At 35.9% G+C, this 19,093-nt stretch overlaps 1 protein-coding gene across 2 annotated transcripts in view; it reads right to left on the reverse strand.

Moving 5' to 3' along the window:
- The window catches only part of NCAPG (non-SMC condensin I complex subunit G), a 46,228-nt gene that overhangs the window by 8,080 nt on the left and 19,055 nt on the right, over positions 1-19,093 (reverse strand). The window contains exons 13-15 of one of the 2 annotated variants that reach the window (XM_042936824.1): positions 16,816-16,830; positions 9,849-10,076; positions 192-373 (exon numbers count right to left, since the gene is read on the reverse strand). In XM_042936824.1, coding sequence (XP_042792758.1) covers positions 192-373; positions 9,849-10,076; positions 16,816-16,830 — 425 coding nt within the window. Of the gene's footprint in view, positions 1-191; positions 374-9,848; positions 10,077-16,710; positions 16,831-19,093 lie in introns of both variants that reach the window. The other variant, XM_042936823.1, reaches the window with a different exon arrangement.

The raw sequence follows: 19,093 nt of genomic DNA on the forward strand, positions 1-19,093 counted from the left end.
ATTCACCCCATTAAGATACAGTATATTTTCATCTAGGAAACAAATAATTGAGGTAAATAAAATCTAAGTAAGTTATCCTCATTTTCATCACTAACCACTGAAGAAAAACAAAATTATATTACAGATATGACTCATGGGGAGCCTGAATTTAACTTCAAGTCAGATTCTGATTTATCCGTTTAACTAAATACCTGCTCGCATAAGCAAACATGGGGAAGAACACGCCCAGGCAATGTCGAAGTCGAACATCCTCTTCAGTCACAGGATTGTACCATAACAAGATAAGGCGAGAAAGAATCCTGCTGCTGACCAAAAGCCCTGAGAACATCAGCTTGGCTAATCCTTCTGCAGCTCCTGTTCTGAGTTCAGACACCTAATAAAAATGACTTTTATTAAAAGAAATATTTTTATTTGTATCTCCTTTTTAAGCCTTACATAATGTAGCCTGTCCTACAATATTTTTCTATGAATTATCAAAAAATCACTCATACTATGTATTTGTTAAAGACACAGAAAAAGATTTTGTATCTTCCTTTTAGGTCAAGGCTATGCGACAAATTATTAGTCTAGCTAAGAAAACTTCAATTCCCTTAAAATTCTTTGGAAGAACCAAAAGGTCTTTTAAACACTGTGAAACCAAAAGTCAAAACGTTATGTATTACATGCTTATCATGATGTAGTATCTAGAAAACACTCACTAATGATCCCTGCCATCAGAGGAAGGTGGCCTGTAAATGGAAGCTCAGAGGTAGGAGTGGCACTGTGTCGGAATGAAGGGGAAATGTGAACAGAAGCTGTACTGGTAGAAAAAGACATTTCTAGAATTAGTAACCAAAACACTCTTAAGACAAGGAAATGGAAAAGATATAGAGATATTCAAATGGAGGTACAGGCATAAAAGAGGGATAACAAAAAATACTAATTATTGAGACTGAATGAAAGTCGAGCCTTTGACACTTCCCAGAGGCATGATCCTGTGCATATGAACCTTGCACTCCACTTTTTTCATATAAAAAGAGGATAATAAAATTACAGTTACAAGGACAAAGAAATACTACAAATAAAACTCTTCATAAGTACTAGCCACATAGTAAATCCTCAACAAATATCAGTTCTTATTTATTATCACTGATGAACAGTAAGGTTTGCTCAGTGAACACATTACAGAGATCTTAAAACTCAGGTGAAAAAACTCAACCGCCCTGAGGAAGGATATGGAACCAATGAAGGTTTTTGAAACGATGGAGAAATAAGATTTAAATGAGGTTTCAGGAAAATCATCTTTAGATTATAATCTACGAATGTAAAACAAATCTAAACTAGGGAGAATTAAAAAGAAAAAAATGGAACGAGCAAATATAAGAACTATTTCAAAAAAAACTCAAAAGTAAGATTTAGAGGTCAATAAGATTAATAAGTGCTAAGGCACTAGCATGTGCTTTCCACACACTAACTCATTTAGGGCTCACAACCTGAAAGGGCAGAGACTTTGTTCCACACAGCACCGTACTCTCCAGAACATACAGTGACTAGCACATTACTAACCCTCAAGTATTTGTTGACTTATTTAAAGAACCATCCACTGAATAGATATCATTATCCCCACTTTACAGATGAGGAAAAAGACCAGAGACCATAAACACCTTATTGAAGATTTACACATATGCAACCAGAACACAAATCTACAAGTCTACAACTCCAAAGGCTGCATGCATGCTCCCCATCTTTTTAAAATGTTAAACTAGGGGTTGCCTGGGTAGCTCAGTTGGTTAAAGATCCAACTCTTAGTTTCGGCTCAGGTTGATCTCATGGTTCGTGAGATCAAGCCCTGCATCGGGCTCTGCACTGACCACACCGACACTGCTTGGGATTCTCTCTCTCTGCCCCTCTCCCTCACTCACGCTGTCTCTCTCTCCCTGAAAAATAAATAAATAAAATGTTAAACTATGACATAGCTTCCTCATAGCAACTGTAATCCATCTGAAGTTCAATGTCAGAATTTTGAAATGGGACAGAACTTTATGTCTTTAAAAGACTTTTAAATGTTAAAAGATTCTTATTATGGACCAGAGGACAATGAAGTAAATCCAGAATTATTTTTAGTGTTGATGACAAAAATAAAGTCAAAATCACAGAATCAAGATTATCCAGAAAGAGATTAAGGTGCCAGTACTATTTTAAAAAAAAACAAAAAAAAAGATTAATTCCTTCATTGTCACACTATTGAATATTGTTCAATAGTTTTCCTACCAATGCAATGTCACCAAGCCCACAGCACTGGATATTTCCCAACAGGAAATCAGTATGTCACTTGAGTATTAACTCAAAATTTAAAAAGCCAACATCAGCCTTTTGATTGGTGAATTTAATTTACTTACACTTAAATTACTGACAAGGACTGACAACTGCCATTTTGCAATCAAAATGTATTTAGTCAAAAACTTTTAACAAAGGGTAATAAATTCTGATATTAAAAAGGTTAATTCATCAAAAAAGAGGAAAAAAAAAAAAGAGAATTAGAAGTACAGACATAACAAATAACAGAGCCTCCAAATACATAAGCAAGCACTGACAGAAATGCAGAAAGGAATAGCTCAACAGTAATAATTAAAGAGCTTTCTGTAATGGACAGAACACCCGGACAGATCAACAGGGAAACAGAGGGCTCAAACAACACTACAGATTAACCAGACCTACCACACACGTATTCGCTCCACCTTACTATAGCGGAATGTATTTTCTTCTCAAGTGCACATGGACTATCCTCATGGACAGACATCATGTTAGGCCAAAACAACTCTAAATAAATTTAAAAGAATGAAAACATTGAAATTTCTTCTCAAACCACAACAGAATACACCTAGAAAGCAGTAACAGAAGGAAACTGTAAAATTCACAAACGTGCCAACAATACACTCTTTTCACACACCAATGATCAAAGAAGACATCAAAAGGGAATTTAGAAAATACTTAGAGATGAACTAAAATGAAAATACAAAAAACTAAAGCTTACGAAGTGCAACAAAAGCAGTGCACACACAGGGCCATTTATAGCAGTAAATGCTTACACTAAAAAAAAAGAAAGAAAGAAAGAAAGAAAGAAAGAAAGAAAGAAAGAAAGAAAGAAAGAAAGGAGCCACCTGGGTGGCTGAGTCAGTTAAGTGTCTAACTTTTGATTTTGGCTCAGGTCATGATCTCACGGATCACGGGTTAGAGTCTGGTGTCAGGCTCTGTGAAGACAGAATCTGTTTGGGATTCTCTTTCTCCCCCTCTCTCTGCCCCTCACCCACTCGCACACGAAAGCACGTGCACGCGCACTCTCTCTCAAAATAAAAAACTTAAAAAAAAAAAAAAAGAAGATGCAAACCACTGAAATCAGAAATAAAAGCAGGAACGTTACAGCTGACCTTATACTAATAAAAAGAATTATAAGAAAATACTATGCGCTGACCACCAAAATATTAAAAAACTTAGATGAAATGGACAATTTCCTAAAATTTACTCAGTAAAAAACAAGATCCAAATAGCCCTCTAATAATACCCAGAGTAAGTAATTCATAGAAACCTCCCCAAGAGAAAAGTCCAACACTAGATGTCTTTACAGGTAAATCCCCACCAAGCAGTTAAAGAAGAATTAACACCAATCTTCTCACAGTCTTCCAATAAATACAAGAGGAGCAAACAATTCCCAACTCAATAAATGAAGTCAGTATTACCCTAACACCAAAGCCTGGCAAAGACAATGCAAGACAGCTACAGTCCAATTTTCCTTATGAATACAGACACAAAAACATTCAACAAAATGCTACCAAACAAACAACATATTAAAAAGATTATACACCGGGGCGCCTGGGTGGCTCAGTCGGTTAAGCATCCGACTTCGGCTCAGGTCATGATCTCGTGGTCTGTGAGTTCGAGCCCCGCGTCGGGCTCTGTGCTGACAGCTCAGAGCCTGGAGCCTGCTTCGGATTCTGTGTCTCCCTCTCTCTCTGACCCTCCCCCGTTCATGCTCTGTCTCTGACTCAAAAATAAATAAACATTAAAAAAAATTAAAAAAAATAAAATAAAATAAAAGATTATACACCATAACCAAGTGGGATTTTTCCCAAGAATACAAGGGTCATTCAACAGAAGAAAATCAAGCAATGTAATATATATATCAATAAAGGAACAAAAACCCACATGAGCATCTCAACTGATGTAGAAATATGCTTTCATGATAAAAACAAAACAAAGAAAAAAAAGAGTAGAAAGAAACTCTCAAAATGATAAAGATCATTTATGATGAATCCACATCATACTCAATAGTTAAAGACTGAAGAAGTTCCCCTAACATCAGAGACAAAACAAAGATGCTTGTTTTCATTTTTGTTTTGCTTTCAGAGAGAGGGAGTAGGTGAAGGAGGTAGAGGGAGAGAAAGAGAGAATCTTAAGCATGCTGCACACTCAGCAAGGAGTCCAACATGAGGCTCAGTCCCATTACACTGGGATCATGACCTGAGCCGAAATCAAAAGTCAGATGCTCAACTGACTGAGCCACCCAGAAACCCCAAAAGATGCTTGTTTTAACCCCTGCTGCTCCACAGTGTACTGGAGGTTCCAGTTAGAACAATCAGGCAAAGAAAGAAGTGCGAGATGCAGGAGAGAAGAATCAAAGGAAAACACTTCAAAAGAGAAGGGCTGAAGAAGGTGCAAGGCCTTAGGACAAGTTTACAAAGCCTCAGCTAGGCTTGTAATGAATGCCTAGAGCCATTAACATTGTCCAGGGCTGGATCCTCCTTCACACCTGACCCTTCCTAGTGTTATAGAAACCAATTAACTCGTAATTCAACCTTGAAAAGCTAAACCATTAGATTGATTAACACACTTGCTTAGCTGACTTTATGCACATAGTCTTTAGCAATTATCCTAATAAAAAGAAGCTTCATTCTGGAGGGGCCTCATTCCGACTTGAGTATGTGGATGTTCACTTAACTGCACTTTGTTTGCAGACTCATCATTTGCGACTCCAGCCATACTCCCTGCAACAGAAAGGAAAAAAGGAAAACGGGAAAAGGAAAGAAAGAAAGAAAGAAAGAAAGAAAGAAAGAAAGAAAGAAAGAAAGAAAGAGAAAGAAAGAAAGAAAGAAAGAGAAAGAAAGAAAGAAAGAAAGAAAGAAAGAAAAGAAAAGAAAAGAAAAGAAAAGAAAAGAAAAGAAAAGAAAAGAAAAGAAAGAAAGGAAAGAAAGGAAAGAAGGAAGAGAAATAAAAGACATATGAACTGGAAAGGGAAGAACTGAAACAATGTCTCTTCACAGATGACATGATCCTATACAGAGAAAATCCCAAAGAATTCACACACAAAAAAACTACAGGAGTTTAATACGTAAATGGAGTAAAGTTGAAAACCAAATCAAATAAACACATAAAAAACCCAATTGAGTTTCTATACAAAATCAATGAGCCATCCAAAAAGCAAATTAAGAAAACAATACCATTTACAATAGCATGCAAATACATAATAAATTTAACCAAGAAAATTAAAGAGTTATACCTTGAAAACTACAAACCACTCTGAAAGTAATTAAATTTCTGAAAGAAATTAAAGATGACCTAAATAAATGGAAAGACATCCAAGTTTATGGACTGTAAGATTTTAACATTAAGATAGCATTACTATCCAGTGCAATCTACATATTCAATGCAAGCCCTATCAAAATTCTAGTGGACTTTTTTGCAGAAATGGAAAAACTAATCCTCAAATTCATAAAGAACTGCAAAGGACCCGAAATAGCCAAACAATACTGAACATAATGAACAAAGTTGGAGGACTCAACTCCCCAATTTCAAAACTTATTATGAAGTTAAACCAATTAAAACAGTCTGGTACTGGCAAAGGACACACACAGGGAATGGAATATAATTGAGAGTCCAGAAATAAACTCACACACCTAGGTCAGCTGATTCTCCACAAAGGTGCCAAAACAATTCAGTGGGAAAAGAAGAGTCTCTTCAACTAACACAAACTGCATGTCCACAAGCAAAACAATGAAACTGGACTTCTACCTAAAACCATGTGGAAATATTATTTGAAAATGCATCAAAGACCTAAATATAAAAAGCTAAAAAAGTAAAACTCTTAGAAGAAAATACAGAAACAAATCTCCATGACTTGGATTTAGCAATATATTCTTAGATATGACATCAAAAAACACATAAGCAATAAAAGGAAAAAATACATAAATTAGTCTATCAAAATTAAAAATGTTTTCTATATCTAAGGACATTATTAAGAAAGTGAAAAGATAATGTATATGGAGAAAATATTTGCATATCATATATTTGATAAGGATCTACTACTCAGAATATATGAAGAAACTCAAAAAGCACAACCCAACTTAAAACTGGGAAAAGGATTTGAAGACATTTTTCCAAACAAGACATACAAATAGGTAACAAGCACATAAAGATACTCATTAATCATTAGGGAAATGCGATTCAAAACCATTTGAGGTATCTTTTTAATCTACTAAAATGGTTAAAAAAAAAAAACTTTACTGGAAAATAGTAAGTGTTGATATGAATGTGGAAAAACTGAAATCATTTAACGATGTTGATAAAAATGTAAAATGGTTTGGCTGCTGTGAAATAGTTTGGCAGGTCCTCAAAAAAGTTAAAGAAATTATCACATGAAACCATAAAACTCCTAGAAGAAAACATAAGAGGTAAGCTCCCTGACATAAATCTTGGTGATTTTTTGGATTTGACAACAAAAGCAAAGACAACATAAGCAAAATAAACAAGCTGGACTACATCAAACTGGAAAGCTCTACAAAGCAGCGGAAACCATTAACAAAATGAAAAGGCAACCTCAAAATGCAAGAAAATATTTGCAAACTATGTATTTGATAAGGGATTAATATTCAAAATATATAGGAACTCCTATAACTCAATAGCAAAAAACCACCAAAGAATCCAATTAAAATACAAATCAAAACTACAATGAGAAAGCACCTCACACCTGAAAGCACCTCACACCTGACAGAATGGCTAAAATCAACAACACAAGAAACAACAGGTGTTGGCAAGGATGTGGAGAAAGGGGAACCCTCTTACACTGTTGGTGGGAATGCAAACTGCTGTAGCCACTCTGGAAAACAGTCTGGAGGTTCCTTAAAAAGTTAAAAATAGAATTACCCTGCAATCCAGCAATTGCACTACTAGGTATTTATCCAAGAAATACAAAAATACTAATTCAAAGAGATACAGCAACATTATCAACAATACAAATTATGGAAACAGTCCAAGTGTCCATTGACTGATGAATGGATAAAGAAGAGGTGGGTATATATATTTTTATTCAGCCATAAAAAATAAAATCTTGCCATTTGTAACAACATGGATGGATCTAGAGAGTATTATGCTAAGCGAAATAAGTTAAAGACACTCATATGTGGACTATAAGAAACAAAACAAATGGGAGGGGGGGGGGGGGGAGGGAAAGGTAAAGCCAGAAACAGACTCTAACTATTCAGAACAAACTGATGGTCACCAGAGGGGAGGTAGGTGAGAGGAAAGGTTAAATAAGTGATGGGGATTAAGGAGGACACTTGTTGTGATGAGCATTGGTTGTTGTATGGAAGTGTTGAATAACTATATTGTACACCTAAAACTAATATTATTGTATGTTAACTAACTGGAATTTAAATAAAAACTTAAAAAAAAAAATGTGCAGAGGAACTGAAATGACATTTTTCCAAAAACAACACAGAAATAGCCAACAGGAAGATGAAAAAGTGCTTAACATCACTAATCTTTGAGGAAATGCAAACCAAAACTACAATGCAATATCACTTCACACTGTTTGAATCAACAAAAAGAAGCTAAGTGCTGGTGAGGATGTAGAGAAAAGGGATGTTTTGTGCCCTGCTGGTGGGAATATAAACTGGTGCAGCCACTACAGAAAACAATATGAAGTTTCCTCAAAAAAATTAAAAATAGAACTATCATATGGTCGAGCAATTCCACTTCTTGATACATATATCCAAAGGAAGTGCAAACAGAATCTCAAAGAGAGATCTGCACTCCCATGTTCATTGTAGCATTATTTACAATAGCCAAGATATGGAAACAACCTAAGTGTCCATCAATGGGTGAATGGATGAAGGTGTGGTATAGATGCATATACAACAGAATATATTTGGAGGTAAAAAAGAAGGAAATCCTGCCATCTGCAACATGGAGAGTCCTTCAGGATGCTGTGCTAAGTGAAATAGCCAGACAAAGATAACTACTGTATGGTATCACTTTATATGTAGAATCTTAAAAAAAAAAAAAAAAAAAAAAAAAAAAAAGTCAGACTCATAGAAATAGAGTAGAAAAGTAGTTGCCAGGACTGGTGGCAGGGTTGGGAGGAGATACAGAGACATTGGTAAAAGCATACAAACTTTCAGTTGTAAGTTCTTAAAAAATTAGAATTAAAATTAAAAAATTCTGAAGACCTAATGTAAAACATGGTGACTACAGTTGATAACGCTGTATTGTATAAATGAATTTTGCTACTAGGAGAGTAGAAATGTTCTCACATTCTGAATAAGTAGATAAATATGTGAATTGTTGGAATGTCAATTAACTAGATTGGGAGTAAATCATTAAAAAAAAAAAAAATCACCAATATGACCTAGTAAACCCCTCCTAGATATATACCCCAAAAACAGAAAATACATATCCGTGCATGTTCACAATAGCACTATACGCAATAGCCAAAACGTGGAAACAGCCCAAATATCTTTCAATGGATGAGTGGCTAAACAAATTGTGGTACATACATAAAATGATAGATTGTTCTACCATAAGAAGGAATAAAGTACCAATACAAACTACAACATGGAGGAGCCTTGAAAATAAGCTAAATGAAAGAAAGTAGACACAGTCATATACTATATAATTAATTCCATTTATATGAAACATCTAGAATAGTTAAATCCATGGAAACAAAATGCATATTGGTGACTGTCAGGAACTGGCAGGAGGGGAAATAGGGAGCAATTGCTCAATGGATCCAGTTTCCTTTTAGGATAATGAAAATGTTTTTAAAAATTGGACAGAGGTGGCAGTTGTATTACCTTGTGGATGTACTAAACACTATTGTCCACTTTAAAATTGTTGTATCAGTTGAAATATCAATTTCACCTCAATAAAAAAATATTAAAAAGTTTATTTATATATGCTATAAAAATGTAGTTCAAGGGTACCTTAAGGAAAAGGGTCTAATCCCATACTCTGTCTCAGACCTTCCACTGACCCAACATAAAATTACTTTAAATTATTTCTTAAGACTCTTGGGGGAAAAACTTTAAGTCATAAAACACAAAGACAGGGGAAAAGATGGGAAAAAAAAAAACCAGAACCCCCTCTAATAGTCATTTTTGTTTATACTTCAAAACTCTGCAAGGGCGCCTGGGTAGCTCAGTCGGTTAAGCATCTGACTTTGGCTCAGGTCATGATGTCACATGGTTCGTGAGTTGGGAGTCCTGCGTTGGGTTCTGTGCTGACAGCTCAGAGCCTGGAGCCTGGTTCAGATTCTGTGCCTCCCTCTCTCTCTGCCCCTCCCCAGCTTGCATTCTGTCTCTCTCTCTCTCTCTCAAAAATAAACATTAAAAAAAATTTTTTTTTTTAAACTCTGCACTTGCAATCAATCTGAGGGTGAGAAACGAGGTCTATCAGTATTGGAAGTGGGATTGATTACATTTAAAAGGCAAAAGTTTTAAACGGCCAAATTTAAGCTTCAGCCTAAAAGAAATAAAGAGTATAAATATATACACAATAAAAAGAAATTTCATAATAACAGGGCTATGATCATTTCTTACCTCACTATCTAAGAAATCAGAAAGGAGTTTCAGAACATTCTTGGCTGTAGCAGTCTCTTCTTCAGCTTCTTTTACCTCTTGGTCTCCATCAGTGTTTATTTCTGCATGTTCACTTTGAAGGGCTTTGATTTTTTTAGTTTTAAAAGGTTCAATCCCAAATGTCATCAGTTGGTCAAAGATTGCCTTTAAAGCACTTATTTTTATTGTCACATCATCAATTTGCAAAACCTAAATTAAAATATCCCCCACCAAAAAAAGTAAATTTGGTAAAGTTTTCAGTCTGTTTATACTGCATAAAATTAACATGCACCTTATTTTCTTAGTCTAATTTCAACAGTCAAGTCCACATGAAATACCATTTTTCAAAAATTAAAATTTCCATTTTAAAGTTAATATTTTTATTTCTACCATAACATTTTTCACATAAATAAATAAATAAAATTATTCGAGAGAGAGAGAGAGTGCGCGTGTAAGTTGGGAATAAGGGCAGAGGCAGAGAGAGAATCTTAAGCAAGCTCCACACTTAGTATGGAACCCAACAACCCTGGGATCGTGACCTGAGCCGAAATCAAGAGTCAGATGCTTAACTGACTGGGCTACCCGGCACCCGGTACCATAACATTTAGACTTCTATTTCATCCAGAAAAAGTTCACCTTCAGTACAAACTTCCTAGAACTAGAGTCAGGCTGTATTATTGTTCCTTTTATTTGAAAATGAATGGGGCACCTGGATGGCTCGGTCGGTTAAGCATCCAACTCCTGGTTTCAGCTCAGGTCACAAGCTCATGGTTCCTGAGTTCAAGCCCCACATCAGGCTCCATGCTGACAGTGCAGAGCCTGCTTGGGATTCTCTCTCCCCACTTCCCCCACCTGCTCTCTCTGGCTCTCAAAATTAAACTTAAAAAAAAAATTTTTTTAAAAAAGAATGAATATATTATATTCACTATGATTTTCTTCTAAGATCTAGAAAAAGAGTTTAATTACATTGAAATTGTTTTGGGCCACCTATTAAGACAAAAACATTACATTCCAACCAATGAAAAGCATTCATTAAAAACATCAGTACTCTTAGTACTATTCTAGGTTATCAAGCTTCACTAAAGATAAAATTTTCTCTTATTAGCTCAATAAATTCAGAATTCATTAAAAGTGAATTCAGTTCTCAATGAACTGGACTCCTTTATAAAAGGAGGTGAACCTTATAAAACCCATTGGTTTGTAGGAGTCTGTCCTAAGTTAAGAACACTGATTTCCTATATACCAAATTTCAAAGCCATGAAAAAGAACCGAATATTTCTATTACGAAGAGATTAATTATATTCCTTACTGCCCTTAAGTTGTGGACACTGATAAATTATTTGGCTACATGGCTTAGCCTTTCTTTAGAATGAATGAAAATTACCTGCATGTTGGTCAAGTTAGTGAACTGAGAAAAATAGCTCAAAACTTTGAAAGAAATTTCAAGACTGTATCTATTATGGTAAGACCAACATATTTTCCAAAGCCAAATATAGTTTTCTTGACTGTTCTCTACAAATTCTAAACATGATACTCTTTCAGCAGTAACTTTGTTTTCCTTGCCCTTCTCAGTCCCTTACTGGCTAGCAATAGCTCTCAATACTGAATATTTATCTAAGAAAGACTTTAAAATGAAATAATCTCCCTCTCCCACCTAACAAGTGTATATATATGTCTTCAATCAATTTTTATTACTAAAACCTGATTTAAAAAAGAACTGATTTCTTACTCCCAAAACACAGCTATTTTCCCTTAATCTAAAATCTTCTAACAATAGCCCTAAGAATAATTTTATAAATATAAACAATTGAATTTATTCAGTGGTTAACTACTTTTGATCATGACCCACTTTAAGGACCTGATAAAGAGTTTAAAACCCCACCCCAGAAAAACATACAAAACAACAGGGGCGCCTGAGTGGCTCAGTTGGTTAAGCGTACGACTTCGGCTCAGGTCATAATCTCACAGTTTGTGAGGTTCGAGCCCCGCATCAGGCTCTGGACTGACAGCTCAGAGCCTGGAGCCTGCTTCAGATTCTGTGTCTCCCTCTGTCTGCCCCTCCACCGATTGCACTCTGTCTCTTGCATTGTCTCAAAAATACACAAACATAAAAAAATAAAAATAAAAAAATATAGGCAAAATCATACATATAATTTATTTTACTGCATTTGAAACTTTTATCATTCACATTTTTAATTTACAAAAAATTATACCTATTTTTAAGGCAAATATTAATAGCTAGTCCTTGAAAAAAGTTTAGAGATCACAGCTGTTTATACTTTAAAAAAAAAAAAAGGCAAACTTTACTTCATTAAAACTTTAATTCCATGACAAGGCTGCTATTCTGTTGACTGGCTTGATTTGGAAGAGAGTAAAATTGTGGAATGGTCTTCATAAAAAACATCATTTATCTTTCACACCTGCCTCATTTTGACAATTCCTTTCTACTACAGAAAATTACATATATAAATACAAACAGTAACAAGCTCTCTCTGTCAAGTGGAAGATGAGGTAGTATTAAATAACTTCAGAATGGTCCAGGCCACTCTTAAGCATTACATTCATACTGCATTTCTTTGGACTAAAATGACCACAGCACTTATTACTGATATTATGCCAGCAAAAATTAAAAGGATCAAAATCCACATTTCATCTTTAAAGGTTAACTGAACTTAATTATTTTCTGGGAAAGTTCTATGGTATTTCCTTTGCTGCAATACTAGAAATTTTATATAACTGTCTACCTTCAATCTTCTCTATCAGACTTCCAGCCTGACTACAACTTATAATTTTTCAGCAGCATTCTTAATGGTATACAGAATATCTTAATGTTTTATCCCATTTTTAGAACAAAAAAAAAAAAATACACTTAACTAGACATAAATGAATCGTTCACTATCAAACATTCTAATAAGATTTTTCTTCCACGTTAAAAAAAAAAAAAAAAAAGTAATGACCACGGGTCAATCTAGTACAAGATCCATCTTCTAGGAAGACAGGAAAGTAGAGAGTTTATTGTACACTAATTTCTTAGTAAAATCTCTTTGAAAATACAGGATTTTATTCCCTGGGTACCTATAAAGCCATAAAATTTCACAATAGTAAACAAGACTTTCTTGAGAATTACTAGCAGAACCACTGATGCCAATACCTGCTGATGTAAAAAGAATGTCTCACTATACATGGAGATTCACTCTGCATGTTGGAGCAAAACCAGATATATGGCCAAGCACTAAAAATGATTCATCTGAACAAAGTACCAATATTTTTCTTTCAGTTTCTTTGAGAAAGGAACTTCACATCATTTTAAATACTGACATTTCAAGTTTCCAAAAGGACCTAACAATAACAGAAATGTTCCTGTGACAACAGTAGCATAGGATGATAAATATAAACAAAACAGCAACAGTAATTTCATCACTGCATTAAATAAATTGATCAGATGCCAAACGTTCCAAAAAAAGAAACTAGAACAAAACTCTGAAATTTCTTATGACTGTCTTTTGACGTAAGTACAATTTTAATTTTCTTCCTTTGATACAAGCCACAAACAATTTGACCATTTCCAGAACACATGACTTCCCCAAGTTCTCTTTAATTGTATACTTTCTTTTTCCTGGTAATGTGATTGCAACATTAAAGGATGCTCCAAGATAAGGGTTTCTTGCTGAGGGAATATTCTATTATTGGTGGAGTTCAGTCTTTTAAAATAATCTTTTCATGAAAATGACGATCTGTGTTGTCACATGTTATTTTCAAATTGAGCACACAAAGTATTCCCATTTAACCTGTTGGCAAGCAATCTGCACTAAAATTCCTCGCAATTTTTTATACCATTTGGCAACACCAGATGCTACATTAATCACATCGTCTTTTTATATGGGAAATGGAGGGAGGTGTATTTTTGAAGTTAAGCCAGGCCCAAACGTTAAAGACAGATGTCCAAGGGAGTCATACTCCACTGGTACACTCGATGCCACCCCTTCTTGTCTACCCAATAGCACTCTAGCAACTGCCTTCTCTTCCCTATATTATCAATTTTTTCCTCTCACTAGGCCATTGTCCTTAGTATTACAAACATACTGTAACTTTCTCGACCTTAAAAAAAAATTGAAACCAAAAATATTTTGGGGCGCCAAGGTGGCTCTGTTGGTTAAACGTCCAACTCTTGGTTTCAAATCAGGTCACAATCTCACAGTTTGTAGGATCCAGCCCTGCATCAGGCTCTGTGTTGACAGAGCAGGGCCTGCTTAGGATTTTCTCTCCCTCTTCTCTCTGTACCTCCCATGCTCACGTGCATGCTCTCTCTCTCAAAATAAATAAACTTAAAAAACAAACAAACAAACCCACCACTTCTTTTTATCCCATATCCTTCTCTTGCTACCTCCCCATTTCTATTAGTCCTAACAAAAACAAAACCTTGAAAGAGTAGTCTACACTGGCTATCTCCAATTCCCCTCTCATAATTCTCTCTTCAGCCCACTCCTATGAAACTTTAACCTCCATATAAGCTACGCTCATGAAAGTCACCAAATATTTCCTTATTTGCCCCAAATGGGCACTTATAAATCCTTATCAACCTGTCACCAGCAATAGACAGTTAGGTGATGCTAGCCCTTGGAAAATAACATCTTCACTTGCCTTCTAGGACATCACATTCTCCCCTTACTGTCCACTTCACCTTGGTCTTTACTGGTTCCTCTTTATCTCCCCTTCCTTTAAATGTTACCTAAGCCCTAGGGAACTACAACGGCAAGACTGCTACTCATTCTACATTCATCCCTCAGGTAACATCCAGTCTCTAAGCATTGGATACTATTATAAAGACTTAGATCCCTCTCTCCAACTCGCATGTCCCTCCTATCTCTGACTCACATACAACTGCCTATTCAATATATCCACTTGCAACTCAAACTTCAAACTTATCACACCCAAAACTGAACTCCTTATCTCATCCACCATAAAATTTGTTCCTGTTTTCCCCATACAGGAAAGGGCAAGTCTATCTTTCCCAATTATTTTAACTAAAATTTTTAGTTATCTTCAATTTCTTTCTTTCACATCCACATCAGATTCATCAGCAAATTCTATAGATACCATCTTCAAATGTAGATTACCAACACTTCTCAAGACCCCAGTAACCACTTGAACATTGGTCCAAGTCATCATCATCTCTTTCCAGGATTATTGCAATACCCTCCTATGAGCCATCTCCGCTTCCATACTTGTACCCCTAAATACTAGAGACCTGCAAACTATGGGTGAGGGGCCAAACCCAGTCTGCTGCCTGTTTTTGCACAGCCTTCAAATAAAGAAGAGTTGCACATCTTTAAATGATTAAAAAAAAATTACCTCGTTGCATGTGAAAATTGTATGAAATTCAAATTTTAGTGTCCATAAATAAATTTTTTAAACTACAGCCACACAAACTCATTTATATATTGCCATGGCTGTTTGCACACCTGCATCACAGAATAGTACTTGAGACACACCATGTGGCCTGCAGAGTAAAATATATTTACTCTCTAGCCCTTTATAGAAAAGGTATGCCAACCCCTAGTCTACATCAACATTATACCCAGTCAGATCATAATAATCCTGTATGCAGAATCCTCCCATTCTTTACCATTTCATTCACTGCAAAGTCTGCAAGTCCCCAGAAGACATGTACATCCTATTACCTGCAAATCCTTTCTCCTACCCTTCTCCTCTTTGCTCAATCTGCCCCAGCCATAGTTCCCCTTGTCCCTTGACCATGTGAAACAAAGTCCTATTTCAGGGGCCCTTCCCCTGTTCTTCCCTCTCATCAGAAACAACTTACCCAGATATCTACATGGCTCATTCTCCAACTTTCCTGGGACTGGTCCAAATTTCAATTTATTAGTCAGGCCTTTCTTGACCAAACAGATCCTTCTGCCTATTTCCATTCCTTACTCTCTTTTTTTTTTCAATTTGACATGCTATTTTTCACTGTGTGTCTCCTCTTCTAAAATGTAAGCTCCATTAGGACAGCAACTTTTATCTTGTTTTTTTCATTACCTATCTTATTTTTTCCTAAGCATAAAATAATGCTGAGCATATCATACTCAACAAATATTTGCTATAATTTTTGTTATATATATTTTATATATATTTTTGTTATATATAATTTAAAAATACTTCAAATAATTGACATTTCGGGGTGCCTGGGTGGCTCAGTCGGTTAAGCGGCCGACTTTGGCTCAGGTCATGATCTCACGGTCCGTGAGTTTGAGCCCCGCATCGGGCTCTGTGCTGACAGCTCAGAGCCTGGAGCCTGTTTCAGATTCTGTGTCTCCCTCTCTCTGACCCTCCCCCGTTCATGCTCTGTCTCTCTCTGTCTCAAAAATAAATAAACGTTAAAAAAAATTTTTTTTAAATAAATAAATAATTGACATTTCATCTTTTCTCAACTTTATTAAGAAAGAAATCAAAAGATAAAAATCAGAGTCCCTAGGAGTGCCTGGGTGGCTCAGTTAAGCATCTGACTTTGGTTCAGGTCCTGATCCCATGGTTTGTAGGTTCAAGCCCCACATCAGGCTCTGTGCTGACAGCTCAGGGCCTGGAGCCTGCTTCAGATTCTTTGTCTCCCTCTCTCTCTGCCCCTCCCCACACTCATGCTGTCTCTCTTTCTCTCTCTCTCTCAAAAATAAGCAAACATTAAAAAAGAAAAAAAATCAGAGTCCCTAAAAGTCATCCATAATAGTCACTGTCATCAATAAGCCCTGGAACAGAATAAATGTAGAGTACTCACATTATCACCACAGATTCTGAGTATCTATTTCAGGAAAATACAGTCAAGATTTTGTCACAAGATAAATCCTACCTGCAATAATAATACGAAGTGTTTACTTGCAAAATCCTGATTCTGTAGTCCACAGCAGCCCAAGCATAAAATAGCCAGATTTCTTACTATAGGATGAACACTTACTATTCCAGGAAGAATCTAAAATGAATTAGAAATTAAAAGAGTTTTGACCAGGATAAGAAATTTATAACAGCATTATTAAAAACATGGTCAAAGAGGTAATTTCTATATGATTTCCTAGATCTACTTCTTATCCACACTGTCGACATCAATTTTCAGATTAAAAAAAAAGGTAAATATTAAATTGCTAAAACAGAGAATATAGCCAGAGTGAAATACAGTCTGATCATGAGACACGTCCCCCTCCACCTGCTAAAAGTGACTCAATAGCTTCCCAATGCTCATAAGACAAAGATAAAACTCCTTTACACGACATTTGTCTCATTATGTGGTATTTCTTAGTGTCATCTTATACCATGCTACCCCCTTACTCTTTGCTTAACGATGGTCTGATTTTGATGCCTTCCATGCAGTGCTACTCAACAGAAATATAATGTAAGCCATATGTCATTTTAAATTTTCTAGTAGGCACATTAAAAAGAAACATGTGAAACTAACTTTAATACATTTTATTATTCTCAATATAACCAAAATATTACCATTACAACATGTAATCAAAATTTAAAAATTGAGGGAGTGCCAGGGTGGCTCAGTCGATTAAGTGCCCAACTCTTTTAATTTTGGCTCAGGTCATAATCTCACAGTTCATGAGTTCAAGCTCCACATCGGGCTCCATGATGACGGTGTGGCACCTGTTTAGGATTCTGTCCCTCTCTTTCTCTGCCCTACTTCACTTGCGCGCGCGCACACTCTCTCTCAAAATAAATAAACTTGAAAAAATTTTCAGATAATCTACGTTGTGTTGTTTGTGCTAAGTTTTCAAAACCAAATGTGTTTTGAAACAGCACATCTCAGTTTGGACTAGTTGTTAATACCCACAAGTTTGTTTTTAATGTTTATTTTTGAGAGAGAGCAGAAGAAAGAGGTACATGCAAGCGGGGGAGGGGCAGAGAAAGAGAGGGACAGAGGATATGAAGTGAGCTCTGCACTGACAGCAGAAAGCCAGATGCAGGGCTTGAAGTTACCAACTGTGAGATCACAACCTGAGCTGAGGTCAGATACTTAACCAACTGAGCCACCCAGGAGCTCCTAGCCACAGGTTTTTAACAGCCACATGTGTCTGGCCATATTGGAGAGAAGAAATCTAGAACATTCTTCCCTCCCCTTTTCACATAGTGAAGGTCTACTCAAATATCAGATTATGGTCACCTTCCCTGAATGGAACAAATCCCATATTTTAAGTTCACATAGGACCATACAGCTCTTCTTCATAGCAATTATCAATGTCAAAACCTTCCACTTATTTATTTGATTGATGTCCCAATCACTGGACCAGAATATCCACAAGGGCAGTCTATATATGTTTTGTATACCGTGTACACTCTATCATTGGCATTTAGTATATAGATGTTCAATAAATAGTTGCTCAACTAGTAACTTTATGATTCTAATTTTAATTTTTTTTTTTTTTTTTTTGAGAGAGAACACCTGCATGAGCAGTGGGAAGAAAGGCAGAGGGAAAGAGAGAGAATCTTAAGCAGGCTCCACGTTCAGTGCAGAGCTCGACACAGGGCTCAATCCCACAACCCTGGGATTGTGACCTGAGCTGAAATCAAGAGTCAGACACTCAACTGACTGAACTACCCAGGCACCTTGATTTTTATTTTAAAAATGGTAATTTCACTAAAATATAACTCCTCTATCTAAATATCTTACTCATTTACATCCCTCTAGTTTCCTTCAACCTTTATTTTTTAATGTTTATTGTTGAGAGAGAGTTGAGACAGAGTGAGTAGGGGAAGGGCAGAGAAGAGATGGAGACACAGAATCCAAAGCAGTCTCCAGGCTCTGAGCTGACAGCCTCAGCTGATGCGGGGCTCGAACTCACGAACTGTGAGATCACGACCTGAGTCAAAGTCAGACACTTAACCAACTGAGCCACCCAGGCACCCCTTCCTTCAATCTTTAGACATAAATTGTTTTTGTACACTTAAAATCATTATGACTATTCAATTTTGTGTTCTTCCTTCACTCAAATTTGTGTATCTTCTCCCTACATGTATAGTCTTCATATTTACTACTCCAATTATGTAATTATACCATACTTTACCATCTTCTTGCAATAGGACCAGACATAAAGTATGCAAGTAGAACTTTAAAACTACTACTTTTCACTAAAGACATTTGCTCCACTAAGAATGAAACTAAATTTTAATGGTTTAGTAAAAGCTACTTTTAATCAGAAGTTCTACATTGTCGTAAACAAGAACTGGCATCTTTA

The sequence above is a fragment of the Panthera leo genome, chromosome B1, assembly GCF_018350215.1.
Source record: "Panthera leo isolate Ple1 chromosome B1, P.leo_Ple1_pat1.1, whole genome shotgun sequence".
Taxonomy (NCBI): Eukaryota; Metazoa; Chordata; class Mammalia; order Carnivora; family Felidae; genus Panthera; species Panthera leo.